Source organism: Sinocyclocheilus anshuiensis, unplaced genomic scaffold (assembly GCF_001515605.1).
Source record: "Sinocyclocheilus anshuiensis isolate Anshui unplaced genomic scaffold, SAMN03320099.WGS_v1.1 scaffold670, whole genome shotgun sequence".
Classification (NCBI taxonomy): Eukaryota; Metazoa; Chordata; class Actinopteri; order Cypriniformes; family Cyprinidae; genus Sinocyclocheilus; species Sinocyclocheilus anshuiensis.
In genome coordinates this window covers 1,046,017-1,069,340 of record NW_015546062.1, presented here as the reverse complement: position 1 = coordinate 1,069,340, position 23,324 = coordinate 1,046,017, and the positions used below count along the sequence as shown (strand labels likewise).

The 23,324-nt window shown below is 38.1% G+C and overlaps 1 protein-coding gene across 4 annotated transcripts in view; it reads right to left on the bottom strand.

Annotated features, from left to right (window-relative positions):
• Window positions 1–23,324, bottom strand: part of cadm4 (cell adhesion molecule 4) — a 161,029-nt gene that overhangs the window by 45,455 nt on the left and 92,250 nt on the right. The window contains exon 1 of one of the 4 annotated variants that reach the window (XM_016500819.1): window positions 8,319–8,836. The exons of 2 other annotated variants lie outside the window; for them this stretch is intronic. In XM_016500819.1, the coding sequence (XP_016356305.1) occupies window positions 8,319–8,400 (82 nt within the window). In that variant the 5' untranslated portion in view covers window positions 8,401–8,836. Of the gene's footprint in view, window positions 1–8,318; window positions 8,837–23,324 lie in introns of those variants that run through there. One more of the 4 variants, XM_016500822.1, reaches the window with a different exon arrangement.

The following is a 23,324-nucleotide window of genomic DNA, read 5'->3' as shown; positions in this document are numbered from 1 at the left end:
AAACATCTCTTAGAGGAACAATTAGGATTATTATGGCGTTTTTGCTGAAAAGCGACAAAAGAGAAAGTTCAGGAGGGAAATAAAGGAGAGTCTATAAAGGCGCTAGTCGGCATCCTCCGTCACCCGCTGGCCCGCTCGTCTGGCTTCATTTAAATTTAATCCTGTCAGGCTCTATCCATCTCAGAGTACCCTTGTCTTAAATTCAGCGTGGAGGGAGAGCGGGTTAATAAAACATTGACAGGTGAGGTATTGAGCTGAAATCAAGAGGCGAGAACAGAGAAGAAAATGAGAGACAGTGACTGAGGACGTCCTGAAATTTTGCACAATTGCCATTGTAATTGTAGCCATTATTATTTCTGTCCTCCGCATCAATATTGTGATCCATATCACGACAATCGGCACCGCCATTGCTATCCCAATTATTATTCTAATGACTGTTATTACTCAGCACTCGGGCATCCGCAGACTTGGCCGCCATTGTTTTAATGGCTCATAATTGTTCCAACAGCACTATACATCAAGAGAAGGTCTGTGAATACATGGGAGGCAATTAAAAACGTAATTCAAACCTAACAGAACTCAAACAAGTGTGGCCAAATTCCCAACAAAAGTAGCTAAATGTGTTTGATTGAGAAGTCAAACAAAACACGGCTAATTGAGCATCCGTTAAATGCACTCTGCCGCATGCCAGCTGTCTCCTCTTCATGTAAATGACCGAAATCAAGGGACGCGAACGGGAAAACAAATGGCACGGAGGGAGGGGAGCATGCCGTGATGCCAATACGACATTCGAGAAACTCGCCAACTCGCTGACGGGGGTGGAAAGACACCGAGCGAGATGTAGAGGGAGGCACGGGGCAGGAGAAAAACAGCTGGGGTTTGAGACGCATTCGCAGCTGCCAGGAAAATAGCGGAGGGGCCAGCCGAGTCTGCTACAACTTGCATTATAGTTGTTTGCGGTCGTATCTGCATCGTGGGCACGGGAGTTTATGAGCACCTACGGCAGGGCGAAAACAACAAGAAACCGCGGATGGGTTCATCTTGACCCTATTAGAATCAAACCATAATAAAATATACAACATGCTCACAATTGTATTAGGTGTTAAAGTGAAGAGATCGATAACAGGCTGGCGTACTGATGCTAGGAGAAGCAAATAAATAAAGTAGGCTGGCGGGGTGGTGGTGGTGGTGGGATGTGGAGGAGAACTTCATAATTTGGCCAGATGAGGGCGATGTATCAATACACACAAACCGTACAAATCCTTATCCTGAAGAAAGATAGGTAGAATGAGCAAATAAATAAACAATGAGTTATTGAATAAATAATGACTTTAAATGTAAATAATATAAATATGAAATATAAATGATACAGTTATATAAATCATAGATAAATATAAATAATAGAGACTATATAGAGTAAGTAAATAAATTAATAAATCATGGTAGTTCAACAGTAGAGTAAGATGGGGAAAGTTTACATGCTTGACCATAAACTGAAAAATCAATATTGACTTTTTATCTGAACATCAACATTTGTGAGGTTTATTCCATCTGAAAAGTTTTTGGGTTGAAATGCAATTGTGTTTCTCGTTGGATAATAGTAAACTGTGAATTTATTTTATTTTGGATATTAAATATTTTAATAGGTATATTTGTTAACAGAATACATGTGGGCAGTTATTGATTTAGATTTGTACAGTAACAAACTTGTTTTGTTTTTTTTATAAAAACAAGTTACAGATAGACCCCTTCTTAAAGGAACAGTTCACCCAAAAACCAAACCTGCATGACTTATACTTTCTTCTGCAGAACACACACACATATTATAAACATTTGAACTGTTTTTGTCCATTCATTGAAAGTCAATGGGATCCAAAACAACAGCTTTGAACCCCAATAACTTACAACATGAGGGTGAGTACAATATGACAAAATCTTCAGTTTGTGATGAACTGTTCCTTTAAGGTAGGGCATCTTTCCCTCTCTTTCCCTACTAAGAAAGCAGCCATGAATTATGGAGGTGAGTTCAATTTAGTGACTTGGTAGAAGGCCAGATACAGAGCAGGCGTATGAGCAACCACCCTGCTTGAGATTAACTAGCTGAATTACAGCGTACAGTGGAACCACCAGATGCCCTCACACACAGAACGTAGTCATACACACACACACACACACACATTTAACTCTCAAATGAATGAGCAGACAACCAGGCAGATAAGGACATCCTAAGAGATCCACGTCAAAGTTTAACAGTACTAGAGCTGTTGAGACATTAAGACATCCTTTGATTCTTTCCTTTAATCCAATTTCAATTCAGTCTTTCTGCTTCGCTCTGTGAGCACTTGATATCTTCAGAACTCATGAGTCACTCATCACTTTTTTGTTTTATTTTTCCAGCCAACCTGAAGATCCCAGACGTCACCTAACCTGATGTCTCAGGTAATCAGTGAGCGAGCAGCTTTGGCTGAAAAGCTGACGGACTAAGATTCCCTGCTGCTATCTTTATATATCTCTTTCTTTCACTCTGTGGTCTAAAATTAAAACTATCTCTCCGAAGAATCTCGCTCTCTGCCAATCATACATGGTTAAAAAAAACATCCACACCATAAATAAATCATAATCCCTTGCAAATCCCCTCTCTTCTTTTTTATCTCAATCTGTCGTGCTCTTATTCCTGGTCTTTCCCAGTTCCATCTCCCTCAGCACCTTGTTTTTTCTTCAGTCTGGCATATTTCTATCCCCTGCCCTTCTTTTCTTTGTTCTTTTCTTTTCTCCGCTTTCTGCTCCTCTCTAAAACTCATAATTCCCTCTCCTACTGCATGCTTTTCCTCGCTAATTTCATTCCCTTCCTACACAGACTCCCCCACCTCCTCCTTAACATCAAACCCCGTCTCTTTCCTTCATTTTCCCCTCATTTTTCTTGTCTTCAGCCCCTTCACCCTCACACTAAGCTCCCTTTTCCTCTGTAACCGGCTTCATCCGTCACTTGCTTCCTCTGGTTTTCTCCTTGCAACCTTCCCTAACTTTCCCTCCGTGTCTCTTCTACTTTACATTTCCTTAACTTTCCTCCTCTTTATCTCCCCACCATGGATTCCTCATCATCTCTTTCGTGTTTCTCCCGCTCTCTCTTTGCTATCTCTCCGGCAAGGGGCCTGTTTATTTCCATCTCTCTCCTTCAGAAATGTGATTTGTTCTGCAGCTCAGACTCACAGTATAATCATCCTGCTTTGTCCGGGCGGGCGAGAGAGAGGAGGAGCAGAGGGAAAAAGGGAAGGAGGGAGTGAAAAGGACATGCAAAAAGCAAAGAGAGGAGAAAATGGACTGAACATCCATCTCTTATCTCTTTGTTCCACTCGTCTAATTACATCCATGTTCTTGCCTTCATATATTCTCTCTCATCCGTATCCTTAATCTAAAGCTGCACGGTACAAAATGAAGAGTTCGTTGAACTTAAAAAATAACGAAGAACATGCAAATGGCTTTCCTGAATGCATTTACTTAATTATCATAAGTAATTATATTAAGTAAATGTCTTGACTGAACTGGAAATGTCAAACTGCCGTGACTTAAAATCTGACATCATTGTAATAACTGGCTATTTAGATTGAAGGTTCATGCAGTAATTTTTCCGCTCATTAAATAGACTTTTTTAAGATATATATTCCAGATATTTCAGTCGCCTATAAAATAAGTTTTATTTTATATGGTGCAGGTTTACCATTACACCAATTTGTGATCACATGACCAGCTGAATAATACTCAATTTAGTCCTGCAACCTCACTGTTAATGGACAATTTTACTTTTAGAATCAAATTTGATACATCCACACCACTAGGTGTCAGTAAAAGCCCAAAACAACAACATTAACGAAAAGTTACTGTTTTAAATTTATGTATCAATGCTAATTGTTTCCTCTATTTCCATAGCTTTAAATGTGCAATATTAAGTGCTTCATCATATCTCCTATGAGAAAAGATAGCCATGAAGTGATACAAGTAACTAACTGATCATTTTAATAGAACAAACTCAAATACCCATTTTTTTATTCTCTTTTGCTATGCTTTGACTTAAAGGGATCTTCAAGATATTATTATTTCATGTATCACAGTAGAGAGTAAGTCATGCCGGCTTGGAATAACATAAGGATAACAGAATTTTCATTTTTGGTAAACTATTCCTTTACAAAAAAAGTAAGCCAAAGAAAATCTTTGGTTATTTTCTTACAAGTATTTACTGATCTAAGATCATTTCAATGTGCCCAGAAGCTTCAAAGCTTTCTTCACTCGTTCATTGTCTGTTCATGATGTTTATTCCCTGTTCCATCGCTCCATCTGTGATTTCTTGCTCCTGTTCTCCCTTATCTCTTCCCCTCACCATAACCGCTGCACTCTCTTTCTTTTGACCTTCATGTTTTACACTGCTCTTTTCTATCACCATATTTCAGTCATATCACTCTCTCCTCACTCTATTTCATCCCTCTCTCTTTTTCCCTTCATCCATCCATTTATTTCTCTAGACCTTAGCCTTCAGGTTATCCTGTCCCTGATATCCTTGGTTTCATGTGTGTGTGTGTGTGTGTGTGTGTGTGGACATTTGTTTGTTTTGGGAGCAGAGCGGAGACCCCCGTGTGTTCCTGACTAGGGTTGCAAAAAGGTGGAAAATTTCCTGTAAATTTCGGAAACATTTCAGAAATGTTGGAAACTTTCCAGGATTTTTTGGAATCTTCCAGGGATTTTTGGAAGGTTTCCAGAAATTTACTGGAAATGTTCCACCCCTTTGCAACCCTATTCCTGACACACTGTTTCAAAGCACTGCAGAGTCATTTACAGTCGGCCATAACAAAGGGGGCTTACGGAAAATTTACAGGGCAATTACACCAGGCTAGCCTGTGAGAGTTAGCCCATGGCCAGTGCAGAAATCCAGACTGCCACAATTCCTCGCAAACACACACTCATCCTGTCAACCTGGCTCCTATCCCCAACAGCATCTTACATTCAACTGCTAGGGAAAAAATGCTTTATTGGTGAGAATTACATAACAGCATATTCTGCCAAGGCTTAAGACCCATTCTTTATCTCTCTCACTCACACACATACACACATGCTGGTGCAGAGAATGGCTTTTTGTTGCTGAGATTATGAATATACAGCAGGCTTCAAATGTCTGAGACCACTGAAATTGCTTCTGTTTAGCCTTTTTCTAATTTAATATTTTTTTTCCATTACAAATTATATTATCAGCATAACAGTTTGAATGAAACGTTGAATTGAAAATTGAATTTAATGACTTTCAGAATGTCTAAGTATTTATACTGTATGACCCCCTTTCGCTTTAATGACAGCAGCACTCAGGCTGCATGAACTCCACAAGTTTGTTTAAAACCTGATGATCATGTTCTCCAGAATTATCTAAAGCACATATTCTGCTTCACTGGATGAGCATCTGACAGTCTGTACAAAGGAGTTTTGGAACAAAAGTCACTAATTTTTTTGATTAGTAACCTAGAAATAGCGTAGAATCTTAAATATTGTAGGGAAGTTATAAAAAGTACACATATAGTATACTCACGTATGGCGATATATACTGAGCAAATCTCAACTACTTGATTGCTTGTATTGTCGCAAAACTATATTATCACCCAGATGTAATCTGCTAAAAGCAACTATAAGGCATAAATATATTAAGATATTCTAAACATTTACATCATGATTTTCTGTAAAGCTGCTTAGAAACTGTATTTTGAAAAGCGCTATGCAAATAAATTGATTAGACATATACAAATTCTATTCTATATCAAGAAGCTGATTTTTACTTTCATGTTATGACCAATAAATTGCAGATTTTATAATTGAATAATAAAATCAATAATTTTTAAATGCTACAAGTGAATTTAGGCATCACAACATTATAATGTACAGCATGGATTTTCATTTGTAATTATTATTATATAAATAAATAGTGTTTTTTAAAGATGAACTTCAATGTTAGACGATGGCAAACGTAATCTCAGTGTGACCACAAGCACCTAAAATAACTTATCAGATATTTTCGACAGATAACCAATGTATTGTGCATCTTTAAATAGTTCTTATTTATTTTACATCAGAACATGTATTTATTTCAGGTTTGAATTAGACTGAGGACTTCTGCTTCTGCTGACAATGTGGCCCAGCACCCCAGATGTGATGTTATTAAAAGGCAGAGGAAAACAGCAAGAGAAGTCTGAAGTATTGACAGACTGTCATATCAACCTGAGGTAGTGAGTCACCGAGAACAGGAGCAACAATGTCCTTGCTGAGTTATAAGTGCACATACTCTGGGAAAAACAGCAATTACACCATAAAATGGCCAATCTCGGGTTTCCTTGAGGTTCCTCTTGAATACATGTTCTCTTTAACTGTAAAAGTCCCTGAGTGAATTTGAGGTTATCCTCCATAAAGCCACTGTCATATCTCCTTCCTTCATTCTTGCCTTTCTGTGTCCCTACAGAGTCTGTATTTTTGCTCATTCGTCCGGTTCTCCTCATTGTCATACTGCCGTTTCCTTCCTCCCCAGTGTTCTGCACATTTTAATGGTTGTATTAACAATTCCCTCTCAACTTCAGGCTCTTGTTTTACCACTCTCCTCTCTTCCCTTCTTTCTACAAGATGTCTGTTCTCTGAGTTTTCCACTTGCCGTAACTCTCCTTTGCCTCTTCATCTTGCCCTTCCTATTTCGACCTTCATCTAAAGAGTTATACAAGTTTATTAGGGCTTACAGCGAGTAATCATGTTACCAAGTAGTCAAATTTCCCTTCTGTAAATAAGAGGTTGCGTAACTCGTTTCTGCTAATTTCCACATTTTTAAAATGACATAAATCATTTTGTGAGGTAAAATGCAAGAAACACATCAATTCAAATACAAATAAAATTTCCTATTACTAAAATGATATTTAAATTAATTAATAGTTACTTTCCTATTAGTCATGTTAAACATGCAGGTTTGTAGCATCACAGAACTCACCCCTCCATGGTGAGTAAATCATCATCCAATTGCATGAGTTTTATCACTGAGGAAATATGTTCATTTATTTTTAACAGATGTCCCCATCAGAAACAATTACCATCCGAATAGGGCGGCAGTCTAAATTTGGTCAATTCAAGAACATCTGGCTGTATTAACAAGTTCACCTACTCAGATTTCACAAATTGATTGATAAGTGACTTAGAAGCTGCATAATATTAAATTCAGGACACTCAAAAGATCATAATTATTAATGCTATGAATAATTATCTGTAAATGGCTGACATTAAAAGGCTATACTAGATGGATGAATAAATAAATAAATGCTAAAAGTGAATTCATCCTCACAACAACATTGAGATTTTGAGATCTGCTAAAGGTGACATTTATCAGTGTTATTAAATTATTGGTGTTTAAGTGAGCGTTAGATAACATTAAAGGTAATGGGAAATGAACATACAATTAAACATCCAAAAACATTATTCAGTTCATTGATAATTAAGAAGCAAAGTGTTTATCTAAAACGCTGCAGCAATCTAAATGTGGTCAATTCAATCGAATAGATTCCATCATCATCTACCCACTCTCACGTCGCTCCAAGCTCATATGCCCTTTTTCTGGTGGAACACAAAAAGGATCATTATCAAAATGTCAAATCTTTTCCATACAATGAAAATGCGGGTTGATCACTAGCTGTCAAGTTCTTGCTTTATTTCAAAAGAGCCTATTAGGTCGGGATTTGCACCAGGGTCTCTTTGCATCGTAAATGAAAACTCTATTATATCTTTCATTTACATATCCAACTGGTAATTTGTAAAACAAAACAAAAAAGTTATGTATTTTCTTGCCTAAGGCACTGAGTGAGTAAAGACTTCCTCTGGTGGCCTTTTTAAAAAGAGAAGGAAAAAAGAGCATGACACCACTATTTTCTATCTTTTTGTCTTTGGTTCACACTCCTCTCTGATCCCTCAATCATAAATCTGCCAGCTGGCTCGGCCTCCATTCTCCTCTCCCCGTGTCCTCTTTTCTCTTCACACACGCGCGCATCTCTTCACTCCTTCCCATAAATTATCTTCTTCTGAGGCGGAGTGAGAGACAAGGACAGAGAGAAGTGTCTAAGGAGACGGGGACCGGCTAAAATAAAGAGAAAGCGAGAGGCTGAGACCGAGATGAGAAAGATGAAGAGAAATGAAAGTAGCTTTGGGTTTCATAAGGTTACAGACAGAAAGAGAAAGATTAATTTCAAGGTGTGCTGAGGAATTACCGAGAGAAACGAGACAGATGGAGAAGTAAAGCAAGAAATGTGACGACTCACGGCAGAGGGAGAGCAGAACGAGGGATCGCAGCAGGAGGGATGGAGTGGAGGAGAGGAGGAGAGATCGCTGGCCTCGTCTCATTGTGTATTGAGGCTCGGCAGCTGATCAATGAGGCCTCTGTGGTTGATGACTGCACAATTCAGCACACGTTACACAGCTGAAACCGCAGCAAAATTACTACACTAAACACCAGTGCTCTTTAAGCGCAGGGTTAACTAAATCACTTTAGCGGCTGTGTTTTAATCCTCAAGCAACTAATATCACGTGCGATAACAACCAACCGAAGGCAGCTAATTAAAACAATCCTCCACGTTCAAGAGTAAAAAGAAACTCCTATCGTGTGGCAATTTCCACACTTAACTTTCCCGTCAAACTACTTATTAGCACTCAAAGACTAAACTCGAACGTTGCGAACACTAATGGAGTAGTCGCTTTTAGATAACATCATACTTGTTATGCAAAAGGCTGTTGTGTTTATATCTGAAACGGTAGCCGGCTAACCACATCACAGATTTGAATCCTACAAAAGCTTGTTTTTCTCCTCACACTTTTGCGAGGTTTTGGTTTTGCGAGTTTGTTTTTCTCTTTCGTGATGAGGCAGAGCCTGCTGAGGTTCACCTCATCATAACACCGTGATACCGCAAACACAGTCTGGCTCGCTGAAACAATCATAAATCAATGCGCTATCTAGTCTGCCAACTGTTTTCACCAGATTTGAAATGAGTATTTAAAATGTAAGAAGTTAAACAACCACATTTGTGTGACTTTAGAAAGGGCTGCACGCAACAATGGAAGTACAGACAGGCGATCGAAGATGTTTTGCGTCATACCAAATCTATAACTAATCTGGCATGGAATTGAAGTTGAGATTGCATACCACACATCTATGTATGAAATATTAAAAGGTTTTGCTCTAAAACACTGAAAAACATGTGCAGTAGGAACTTGAAGAACTGGCTCAGAAGTCCAAAACGATCCCTAACAAAGAGCTATGTGTTATCGCACCATGAGCGCAGGTGTCTTAAAGCCCAGAACAGCCAATCATACTAGTGTTCTAAGCACACCGTGATGCTGAGCACAGCCGGGATCCTCACTAACACACACACAGTGATTGGCAGAGCTGATATTCACTGTGTGGGAGCACAACTTCAGATCTGAGCCTCAGGTAACTGCCTGATTCCATTTGATTTTCCCCAAAGCCATCACACAACTTCCCCTACTTCCACCAAGGTTGAGTCAAAGTTAATCCATCGAGCCTCAGGTAACTGCCTGATTCCATTTGATTTTCCCCAAAGCCGTCACACAACTTCCCCTACTTCCACCAAGGTTGAGTCAAAGTTAATCCATCTCCTTTCCTTTCTTCCTTCTCTCTTTTTCTTGAGCTGTCCATCGGTGAAAGGTCCTCTGATTCCTTCAACTATTGTCTCTTTTATTTCTCGAAGTCCAAAACTCATTGAGTTATCTATGATGTTTGTATAACCTCTCTTGAAAGTGCACAGACACAGTTTGGTAGAGAACCCTGGTATAAATACTTGAGTGTGTGCGTGCTGGCAGATGCATATCCCACATATCATTATTTTGGTAAAGGGGAGGGTGAGAGTCCACAATAGCACTCATTCAGAAAGCAAAACAGTCAGTCAATCAAAGAGCTTCACTGTCTTTCAGTCTCACTTCTACAGTTGGTAGTGTTTTGCTAAAGCTCTCTGGGTCATCAGCTTCTTTCTGATCAGTCTTTATCTGTCTGGCACACAGAGAGTGTTCACAAAGTCACGAGGGGATGTTCTAAATAAATGAGTCTTGTTTTGCGACATGCTGTACATTCGGTACTATACTAAGCTACGTGCGCATAAATGCATGAATCTGTGTGTATTCATGTGTGAATAGTATCCAGTGTGTGCACAGGGGACTAAGAGAGGATAGCAAGATTGTGTGAATGTGGACAGACTAGTCAATTAGTTGATTAATTCAAAGGAATTCAATCCAGGTTCTGCATTAAAAAAAAAAAAAAACATCATCCATCCATACATTCATCTACCTGTTCATCTACCTACCCATCCATTCATCATCCTATCTAGTCAGCTACACATCTATCCACCTAACCATCCATCCATCCATCATCTACCCATCTATCCTACCTATCCATGCATCCACCCAAGCTATCCATTCACCTATGTACCTATCCCCCTACTTATCTATCCACCTATCCACCATCATATCCATCCACCTACTTAACCATCTACCTACCCATCCATTCATCCACCCATGTACCTATTCACCTTATCTACCTACCTATCCACCATAGCCATCCATCCATCCAACAACCTTTCTACATACCCACCTACTTACCTACCTACCCATCCATCTACTTATTTACCTACCTATCCATCCACCCACCCACCCATCTATTCACCTACCTACTATCATCCATCTACCAACTTACCTATCCATCTATCTATCTACCTACCTATCCATCCACCCATCTATCCACCTACCTACTATCCATCCATCTACTTATCTACCTATCTATCCATCCACCTACATACTAGGGCTGCACGATTATGACAAAAATCATAATTGTCGATTATCCCCTTGAAATTGTAATTGCGATTATTAATTACGATGATCACAATTTACATTAAATGATGTTTATACCATTGTTTTGGTAAATCTTCCCACATAGTGAGGTAGATATGTGGGGGCGTGTTAGAACGAGCCGTTTTAGGTAGGTGTGGCTGACTCTGAAATTTTATAAAGAATATCTCTTTGGATTTGAGACTTTAGTCTTTGCAACTTTACAGATCTTCTTTATGCACCAAGAGCTTGTAACACTCCAAAGAGAAAGGAAAAATTGAAATCGCATCATATGACCCCTTTAACTGAAAAACCGTTAGTGCTTTTCTATAGTATTAAGCCTCAAATGTCAAATATACATGGATTGGTTTCTTCTTTAAATAATAAAAAAGTAAAAATATGAATGGTATTATAATGTTATACTAAAACTAAAACAATGGAAAAACCCTTAAGATAACATGTAAAAAGAAAGAACATATCTTAAGCGTGCAGAATAACATAAGTGCACTTTGAACGATTAATTGCCACTTTAAACGATTACGTAATTGTGGCATCCATAATTGTAATCGCGATTAGAAATTTGATTAATTGTGCAGCCCTACTACATACTATCCATCCATCTACCAACTTACCTATCCATCCATCAATCCATCCACTTACCTATCTACATATCCATCCACCTACCTATACAATCCATCCATCTACCAACCTACCTACCCACCTATTCATCCATCCATCCACCTGCTTATCTACCTACCAAGTACTAATCCACCTTATCTACCTACCTAACCATCCATCCATCAAACAACCTTTCTACATACCCACCAACTTATCTACCTACCCATTCACCCATCCATCTACTTATCTACCTACCTATCCATTCATCCACCCACTCATTCATCTACTTACAAATCCATCTCCCTATCCATCCATCCATCTAACTACTACTACTGTATATACTGTATAAATATACAGTATGTGTATGTGTATGTTGGTAACACTAACACAACTAGCTGACTATTTTTCTGGATGACTCCTGACTACATTCCTACACAGCCACGTCCATCGGTTTAAAAAATTGTCATTTTTGTTGAAGCACAAATGTCATTTAATTTAATCTTCTCACACTTATTATGCTTTATTACTGCTGATGCGGCTGTGTGCGTATTCATTACAGTTGTGTGCAGCACGAGACTGTGTCCACAGTCCACTTTCCTGTTCCTCTATTCTCATTTGCATCCCAATCATTTCATTTTTCACTGGCATCACACCAGACCAAATGTTGCCAAAGCACTTAAGGGACACGAGTTAACAGTTGCATGAGGGTAATGTTAAAAACTCATGAATGCCTCATACACACTCTGACTGCTTGTGATACCGTAGACATTAAGGCTCTTAAAACTTAATCCAGCACCAAAGGTTCGGTCCAGGAAAGCCCGAGGCTGCAGGTGGGAAGGTGGGTGTCCGTGGGTGCAGGAATCCAGGTGCATCAGCAGAAAAGGTGCAGGGTATTTTTGATGCACTGATCCTATGTTCTGCTTATCACAGATTAAATTTGCGTTTAGTCCTTCAGGCTATGTAATAATGCGTGTGGGTGGGGGAGTGGTGAATTTAAGTCTCTTGAAGGAGAAGGAGGGCGTCGAGTAAGAGCGAGAGAGAGCGAAACGAGTGCGCATGGCCCTGAGTGTGTGTGGAAGACTTTCTTGGCACTCATTCTCGCTCTCTTTTCTTCTGAGTCTTGTTGTTTGTTAGTGCCAGGCTTTTATGCCAAGCCGGCAGCCATTACTCAATCAGACAGCTTCCTGTGAGCTCTTCTCATTAAAACCTCACACGAACTCTAAACCTATGAGCACAATTATCACCCTTTATACAAACACACACACAAACCCGGAGGCGCACGCACACGGTCGACTCACAACGAAAATACAGACAAAACAGAAATCCAAGTCCTGCCAAAGTCTCAATTTGTGGGATGCTATTAAAGCACTTGGAGATGAACTAACCCCAGTCACCCCCTACACACACGCTGTTTACAGCAATGAACAGCTACAGTAAAATTCCCCCTCTAAGGGCAACAACACTGTAACACCTGGTCTGAACTGAAAGCTCCGAATCGTTTCCATTATAATGAAGCTGTCAACACGGAAGCTCAGTTTCTTTTAAAACAGAAAAAAAATTATCAGATTATAGTTTTATAATTAAACAGTGATGAACTGCAATTTAAAAAAATTAAATATTCTCTTAAACTCACCGAGGTTGCATTTATTTGAAAATAAATAAATACATAAAAACAGTAATATTGTGAAATATTACAATTTAAAATTACTTTTTTATTCTAAACATATTTAAAAAATTTTAAGTTTTGTAGTGTCACATGAATCATGATCCTTCAGAATCATGCTAATTTGGTGCTCAAGTGATTTGACGCATTTCTGCAAAAAGACACAAACCAGTGAACAGTTTCTGTTCGAACTGCCCGAATGAACTGATTCACTAAAATGAATCGGACTGATTATCATTTGATCATCGCCTCAGCCCAGTAGGCTGTAAAGCTGCGTGTGAGATACAGTGTGACAAATATGATGTAGCTGTTTTGTCACGCTACATTGCTACATATTCCCCAGTAGCTTGTTACTGAAAAAGCGACATTATTAATATGATAAATTGCTTGTGATATTCCTAATTTGTAAGTTTGTTGGGATTCAAACATCTGGTAAATGACTAAATGTACTCTAAAAGATACTTAACTCTAAATGCAGCATCCTTACCAATAGTAAAACTGAGAAAAATCGCTTTTTGATTGATTTGATAAAGATTCAATTGATTTTCTACATAAGTTGTCATTTTGACAGTTGCCTTTGCACTGCAGTATGGTCAAGTTAGCATTGCTACTGTCAGCTATAAGTACACTTGTAAGCACACACACCTGCAGCGAAACAAACACACTTGAATAAAGTTGGTCAACAGGAAGCGCAGTCTCTCAGGTTCTGAGAGAGCCGCCATGTGCTGTTTCTCACCGGGATCATAGCCTATTGAGCACTACTGCATGTTGTTTATCAAAAGGAACAGGAGAATGGGAACGTGATCACCACACTTCATCCCTTCTCGTCTCGTCCCCATTCTGCCAGTTATCTAGACCAGTTTAAGTGTTTATGTAGTACGTTGGACTAGTTTAAGTGTTTATGTAGTATGTTAGACTAGTTTTAAGTGTTTATGTAGTTAATAAAGCCTTACTTGTATCACACTTGATGTTGTTCATTGTTTGCTCATAACTGGAGTCACTTAATCATGCAGATTTACGCTACAAGCTCTTTGTAGAGTTGTACAGTAAGAAAGTTATTTCCCTTAACCAGGAAATTAACGTTCTTAGAATTGACAAGACAGTTGACCCTGAGAGGTCAAGTAAATATCTACAGCGGATCTAAATATTTATAATTAATTATAACTAGTTATGATTAATTATTCATATTTCCCCATGAGCTGATTCGCTACATAACATAATCTTCCTTTTCTGTTCCTCTCTGAATAGTGCCCTTTAGTGTCTCTTTATCAACACAGTGTTTCTCTCTCTGTCTATCTCCCTCTCTGTTCGCCTTCTTAGACTGTCACTCTGTCTCCTTCTTTCTAAATAACTCCGTTTTTTTTTTCCTTCTGTGCCAGTGACCTTACAGCGAGGCTTTGAACCTTGCTCTTTCTTCCTCCCTCTCCGTCATCCTCTCATTCTCTCCCTCACTCTCTCTCTTTCTCTCTCTGGAGGAAAATCACACACTCATCAGTTTTCCCCGCTTGGCTCTTGACAAGCAAAGTCGCAAGGAGACTATTAATGGACTTCAGCAACCAATTAACACCTAACTCACATAACAACCTTTTATACAAGCCAGCATGCTGGAAAAAGAAGGAGAGAGGGCAACAGAGAGAGAGAGAGAGAGAGAGAGAGTGCGAGACAAAGAGGAAGCCGTTTAATTTGACATTTATGCTGTGAGGATGGAGATGACGGAGGTGTCTGGGAGAGAGACGGAACGCATGATCGTGTTAAAATGAGACCGAGGAGTGGGATGAGGAATCATGGGAAGTAACTGTAATCACAATTAATCAAGAGTTGCGCTTCTAGACCTATCCAGACTGTTGAGAGTATTAGAGTGATTAAAATTAGTTCATTATTCAACTTGCATAATTAAATTGCAATTCCAATTAAATTATGAAGAAAAATAATTGAAAGGGATCTTATTGCTATTGTGAATGTGCACTATTTAAATAATTTAAAATGAGTGATCCGTTCAACAATAGGGTCATATGATAGGGAGAGACACTCTTAAAAAACATATTTTACAGTATTTTAAAATAAATAAATAAATAAGCAAATAAATCACTTCAAGATGAATCAAGACTCCAGTTGTACATCTGTATCCTGGTCATCTGGTTTATTTTACCATGTTACGCAGAGTCAAATGCATGCAGACAAAACTAGGCCAAATAGTAAATATGAATATAAAACTAACCATTTAGATGCATATCTTCCTGAATAAATATACAGGATGTGAATCTAAATATGGTGAATTGTTCTGTTTGTTGTGTGCTTAATCTAATATCTTTACATGGGTTCTGAAACCCATATATAATGGCAAATGCGCATCTCCTCTGACCCAATACAAATCAAAGCAAATCAAATTACAAAAACAAAATATAAATGGCCTTGGAATACTGAAAGAATAAAACCAAACCATGATACAAGTTATAATGACATTGGGCTTCAAAACAAGATTATGAAATGGCAGAATATGTCGTCACTGTCAGAGACACTGAATACAGATTCACTTAATGCATCCTCACTGTCAGAGACATATGACACAGATGCAGAGCATCCCCACATTCTCAGAGATACAGAAATAGAGAGAGTACTGTAAGAATACGGCATCCGTAGATACACGGTATTGAATTATAGAGTTGTTAGAAGATGGGTGACAGGCACTGAGCTTTTGTAATATACTGGTTGACTCTCTTCGATTTATTCACATCTGCGATAACTATGGCTGGGTATCAATACAGATTACCTGATTCAATTCAATAGTGATTCACAAGCTATAGATTCAATTTGATTCTGTTCATCACGATTCTGATTCAATTGGGTATACTTCAGTTATAATGTCCTTTTTGTTGTACAATATGTCCATAATGTTTTAAAGTGCCCATATTATGCCCATTTACAAGTTCATTATTTTATTTGTGGGGTCTCCTAGAATACATTTACCTAATTTAAAGTTTAAAAAACACATACAGGCCCTGAAAAGCCCAAGTCTGATCTGATTGGTCAGCTGGCCTAGTCTGTTATGATTGCTTCACAACTTAAAGAATTTGTCAGAAATGTAACATTCTTTACCATAATCGGGTTTTCAGCTATGGTAACTATAGCATCAGTTCAATGATTTTTGCCTTCACAGTGAAAACACAGTCTCCTCGACATAGCGAAATCACTTACCCATCTGTTCTTTGAAGGTGGACCAAAGCAGCCAGAGGGCGGGCATTATGCAAATGTCTAACATGGTGAGATAAGCAAGTTGCAGAAATAACTGCAGGACAACAAACGAGGCATTTCAGGCAAGTGTTTTCTTTCTGAGAGATTAGCTCGTTTTGGTGTGGACTTTGTGCTTTGTAACTTTGCAGATCATTTGCATGCACAAACAACTATATTACACACTAAAGCAAAAGTAAAATTAAAAATTTAAGTCATTTTTTTCGGGCTACACTTGTCATGTCTTTGATTTACTACAAAGAACCAGTTCATAAGAGGAATTTGTTCGTCATTGGACTATACTGGTTGCATGTTAGTTTTTACGTTCAGCTGGCAAAAACAACTTCGAGATAGTTCACCCAAAAATTAAAATTCTGTCATTATTTACTCACCTTTACATTGTTCCAAACCTGTATGAGGATCTTTATTCTGTTGATCATAAAAGGATATTTTGAAGAATGTGTTTAACCAATAGTATTCTTCCATAGTATGAAAAATAGTATTGACTTCCATAGTATGAAAAATACATACTATGGAAGTCAATGGGGACTAGAAACTGTTTGGTTATCCACATTATTCAAAATATATATATATTCAAAATATATTATATAAAATATATTCTTTTGTGTTCAGCAGAAGAAAGAAATTCATACAGGTTTGGAACAATTTTAGTATGAGTAAATGATAACAGAATTTTCATTTTTGGGAGAATTATCCCTTTAAAGATGTTTCTGGCCATTATTTTGGGGTACATACTACTGTAATTAAATCACATTTCAATACAGACTGCAAACAAAATGGGGAAGACTAGAACAAAAATCTATATTTTTACCCAGCCCTAGTTATAACCATGAATTGCGTTGCAATTTCAACCAAAGCCTGCTTGCACAATGAGTCTGGAACCTCACAACATCATTAGATTTTGGTGTATTAGATTTGGCACATTACTGGTGCAAAATATACGCCAATAATGTGCTTTTTACAAAATCACACTCACGCTCAAATCACTCACATATTTTTGTGTCCAGTATTACAATTCCAGTGTGTCCAGCACATCTAAAGCCATTAAACAACAAAATAAAACAATCCTTTCAGAATCAGAATCAGAATCAGAATGAGCTTTATTGCCAGGTATGTTTACACATACGAGGAATTTGTTTTCGTGACAGAAGCTTCCACAGTGTAACAGAATGACAGTGACAGAACAAAAAACACACATAATAAAAAATAGAACAAGTAAATAAGGAATAAAAATATATAAATTGACAGTTGTATGTGCAGGTATATTACAATAGACAGTTTTTGTATGTACAGGTACTGTATATTATGTGCAAATTTGAGGTGTAGACTGAGTATGAGTGTTAGATAAATAAGTGTATGAGTGAATAAATAGTGTGTGTTCCACAGTTATTGTATTCGTCTCTGGTGAAACTGATTGCAGGGATATAACTAAAGACAGGACAAACTAACAAAAACATAAAAACAACTGCGGAGCACGCCACGGAGGCAGCCATCAGCGTCGGCGCCATCTTATCATCTGATAAGATGATATTTCTTATCATCTTTTCTTTATCATCTTTGGGGGATTTCTTCCCCCAAATCTCGAAAGACTACCCATACTCGATGATTCATATCATGTCAGTGATATGTGCCACAATATTTATGACTAATATTCATATAATCATTGCTGTTTCTTTGTCAAAAATTGGGTTACATAACCATCACTTCATTGATTTGCCAACAGTGTGAGCAGTCACGGCCACAGACTGAGAACTGAATTAAACTGAATTATGGGAACCAGTCTCAGGGGAGGGTTTCAATGAAAGAGGAACATTTCCAAAAACAAATTTCCTGAACAAAGGTAGGCCGAGACGCAAAATAAATTTGGGTGATGTTGGGACAGGAAGTACTAGTGATGGGAAGTCCGGTTCTTTTCCGCGAACCGGTTCTTTCGGACAGTTCGTTTCAATGAACCGGTTAAAAAAACCGGTTCATCGGTTCTTTTACGCCCTAATGTAATGATGTCATTCGCGATGACGTAATGATCAGCTCATCGGTTCTCAAATCGGACGTGTCCGAAAGAAACGGTTCTCGGTTCAGTGTACTGGTGATCCGAAAACCGATGCAACCGGTTCTTGACTCGAGAACGAGACCCGCTCTAACCGGCACGCTGCACGCACGTTCAGTATATCATCAGCTGCTCTACTCGTGCTCATCAGTTCTATTTACTACAAACTCAATTTGTGAATGTGTCATCGTTAACTACAATTACAGTGCAGGTATTTCATAAATCATCCCTTATTCCTATTAAACAGAGTCTTAATTATTGTCTATACTATAACCTAACAGAATCTTCAACTGAACAAAGTACACGGATTAGATACATTCATCTTTTAAAAAAAAGTAAAATAAAATATATTTATATTATCACACTTTCTGATGTTTAACAAAATACTTGGATAACATGCTTTTCATCCTCTTGAAAAATAACATGCATGCGCAGTATCATCAGCTCATCGGTTCTCAAATCGGACGTGTCCGAAAGAAACGGTTCTCGGTTGAGTGTACCGGTGATCCGAAAACCAATGCAACCGGTTCTTGACTCAAGAACGAGAACCACTCCAGCAGTGGGTGTGTACGTTCATTATCCGGCTTGCTGCACACATGCTGCTCTGCTCGTGTTCATCTCTTCACAGCAGTTCAGTCAGTGTACTGTTTGAGTAAATTAATTACTCCGGGATATTGGTTTATTTCGAATCAGAGGGAGTGTCAGCCACGTTTAAAAAGTGAATAACTTAAGTAATTTGTGGATTAATGCTTACACTTTTCAACGATTCAGTCCGATTTGGTGAACTGGTTCAACCGGTTCACTAAGAAGAACCGGTTAAATCGAACGATTCGTTCGCGAACCGGACATCACTAGGAAGTACAACAGCAACTGCATCATTAGCAGTAACTGAGACGCTGAAATTGCCTGAATAAGAAGTCTGGAGCTAAAGTACACATCTTTAACAGTCCAACAGGCCGTCTGTCGACTGAGAGGAACAAGTGAGGAAATGAGAGCTGAGGGAAAATGAAATAATTAGAAGGCCTACCTGCGGCGTTCATTGAAATATGTAAATCCATTTAATTTTGCTTTGATTTGCTCTGCTGCTCCGATTTCTAACTCACCCTCTCTCTCTCCTGTCGTCGTCTTTATGTCTCCGGCTCTTCTCTCATTCACACTAGCCATATTAAACTTGTATTAATACACTGTAGGTATGTCAGTTCAATTACCGTGGTTCTGTACTGCCCATGGGCACAGACGGTGTGTGTGTGTGTGTGTGTGTGTGTGTGTGTGTGTGTGTGTGTGTGAGAGAGAGAAAGAAAGTGGGTGATAAGATGTTTATGAAAGATGTTATGCCTGAATCATTGTTTTAAAAAGCTCAAACGTGAGCGTTATAATCAGTCTCTCAGTGTGCATTCAGGTGAAACATATTTGGTAATGAAAATAGATGAGATTGTGTGTGTTTGTGTGAACTGGATGTGTGAGAGCGAGGCGGAGGAGAGAGAGACAGATGTCTATGTAAATTACAGATCAAGAGAACAACCGCAGAAATAGGATGACGTCTGCCTTAAAGGTGCAGTGTGTAATTTCCACGGCACCAAACAAAATCACACAAATTAGTGTTTATTCTTCCTTTCGCTTTTGGTTGGACAACCAGTTGTCCTGAACACTATGATGCCTCTACCTCTAAAGGCGACTGGCTCTTTTAACTGTAAGGCAACACTTCATCTACTGTAATGAGTGTTACGATTTTTTTTTTATTGTGTATGAGTAAGTTCATCTCTACCAATGGCATTAGATTATCGAGTCTAACTGACATCTAATTCACCCATTTGAAGCTGCTAAAATATACTAATGGTTTGGAAATAATGAGGAAAAAAAAGCATGCATACAAGTTTAAAATAACTGTATATGTATCTGTATATGAAGAGTTCAGATGCAAAAGCCTCTAAGTACCGTTTGAAATTCTCTTCTAAACTGAGCATTTTTCTCAGGCTCCTATGTTTATGTTCAGATCCTATTTATTGCCATTAAAGTGAAATTACTGAACCTACACACAAGAGCCTGATAAAAATGCTCATTTTAGAAGAATCTGTTATACTGTATCTATTGTATGCACACTACCGTTCAGACTATTCTGAGTTCAGGGATGTTTTTGAAAGACAAGTCTCACGCTCACCAAGGCTACAATTATTCAGTTATTATGTTCCAAAACTGTATTTTTGTTGATCATAAAAGAAGATATTTTTTAATAGTAGATTACCAAGGCTACAATTATTCAAAATCAAAAAATACAATACAAACAGTAATATTGAGAAACAGTATTGCCATTTAAAATAACTTTTCTACTTTAATATATTTTAAAATATAATTTATTCCTATGATGGCAAAGCTGATTTTTTTAGCAGCGAATTATTAGTATTCAGGGTCACATGATACATCAGAAATAATTATAATATAATATATCATTTTATAATATATTGTATAATATAATAATATTATATAATATGCTGATTTGCCGCTCAAGAAACATTTCCTATTATAATAAATGTTGAGAATAGTTGTGCTGCATAATATTCTTGTGGAATTCATGATACATTTTTTTTCATGATTTTTTGAGGACTTGAAAGTTCAAAAGAACAGCATTTATTTGAAATTGTAACTTTTTATAATATTATAAATGTCTTTACTGTCACTTTTGATCAATTGAATCATGCATCCTTGCTCAATGAATTAAGTTCTTTAAAAAATGGACCACAAACTTTTGAATAGTAATGTATTGTTCGCTCCGGGCAATCCTGTGTGAAACTGCTCTACATAATGCAAAGATATATCTGGTCACGCTTTTTGAGTCAACTCCTTTCTCAAACCAATAATGTTAAACCTGAGTACAGAAATCGCAGTTAGATGGTAGTTGAACTATAGGGGACACATTTGTCAGGCTGACAACATCCCAAGAGATGAAAACTTATAGAGCAAGCAGTGATGCACACAAAGCACAAGCTGACATTCAACTACAAATTTAAAGACAGAGATGCAATCTACGCCAACATCACATAACGCATAACTCAAAAGAACACCACCAACACAAATAACACTGTAAACTGTAAAACAATTCGTAATAAAGCAGTAGTGCTGGCAACCACAGCCTTCAGTACTGCAGACATCACAACAGACCTGTATTAAAGTACATTTGTGCAGTTATTTATTTTTATTGTACAGTTAATTGATGAACAAATACAGTCTCATAAAAGTTAAGGAAATCGCATTTACGGCACAGAAAATACTTACGATTAAACATTAAACTGTGCCAGAAAGTATTTACATGTCACACACACACAAAACTAAACTCTTCAGAATCCAGCTTTTTAAAAGTCTCATCATCCACGTTTCCTCTCCTTCTATTTTATTTCCATCTTCTCTTCATCATTAACAGGAAGTGGACAGTTTCTGGGCAAGGTGACCTCAGCATACAGGTGCTCTTTGATAAATAATGCACTCATATTTTTTACTACAGAGCTTCATGTCAAACTCAAGCTGTTGCTATCAGATAGTCAGCAGCCAAGAACACACAACATCTTGGCTGTTCAAAAGCATTATTATTTCCCACCTACACACACACACACACACTACATCTCTCCTTCTGCGCTACTATCCCTACGTTTCAGCTGTGTGCGTCTCTTTGCACCAAAGACTTCTATTTTTGTGTCTATGTTTGTGTGTATTAATCCCAGGGCTCATTAGCTTGCTTCTACATATAGAGCTCCAAACTATTACTACACACACTAATGAACGCTTTAATTTGTTTGTCCCATTTGACAAAAAATGTTTTTCTGTATATAAAAAGTGCCTATGTGCAAATTTAAACTCACAAACACAATATTTTTAGATGCTTTCATTATGTTTTTATCATTAGATTAGCACACACATACATTTCCATTCATGTACACACACTGAGAGATTCAAACATGCTCCTAGCTGTAGGTGTGGCATCAATCTCTTTGTTTAATGCGTTAAATTGTGCTGTAATTATAGTTATTACACCTCTTCTACTAGCATGAGCCAGGCGGACAAATCCTTGCTCCCCCCTTTCTCTCTCTCCTCATTTGTCTGCTCATTTCTCTCTCCCTCTTTCTCTCCTTTCTTCATGCACAGCTGGGCACTGGCTACATCAATCACAGCCTGTAATGTTATTCAGCATAAAGCACACAGTCGCCAAGCAACTGCCTATCAGCAGGCGCACATGCCTCTATGCTCCGGCCACACACCAGCACTCTCGGCCAATCAGGTGAGTCGGTCCCCTGAGTCGTTCCACTGTGATCAGAAAATACAAGGGCTCTGGGCATAATCTACAACACATTTCATCCCTTGTTCTTTTTTCGCTTATTTCTTCAAGAAATACAGAAAGAGAAGTGTCCTTGGGGACACCGGAGTTTGGTGTCACTTTTTACTCCAGTGGATATTTCTCAGGGTAGCTTTAGTTTTGAAGGTCAGTGTCTGTGTATAGGCACATACATTAAGATCTTGGCTGCAAAACAGCTGTTCAACATTTCCAACAATGTCGTCCAGAAAAGATTTAGGTCATTGAACATGCATTGGACTTTTGTGGCAATATGCCTTAATAACAGGACAAGATGTCCTGCACTGTAAAAAAAATATATATTTTCCAGTTGACAGAACCTTTTGTGTGCTCTGATTGACCAGCTATCCAGTGTGTTGTGATTGGCCGAATACCTCAAGCGTGTGATGGAAATGTTATGCCCCTTACCATATTGTGATGCCCTGTCTGGCCAGAGCGATGAGACAAAACCATTAAAACCCATTATAAACGAGGCATTTGTTGCATCCAGTGGGGACATAATTACTGATTATAATAAC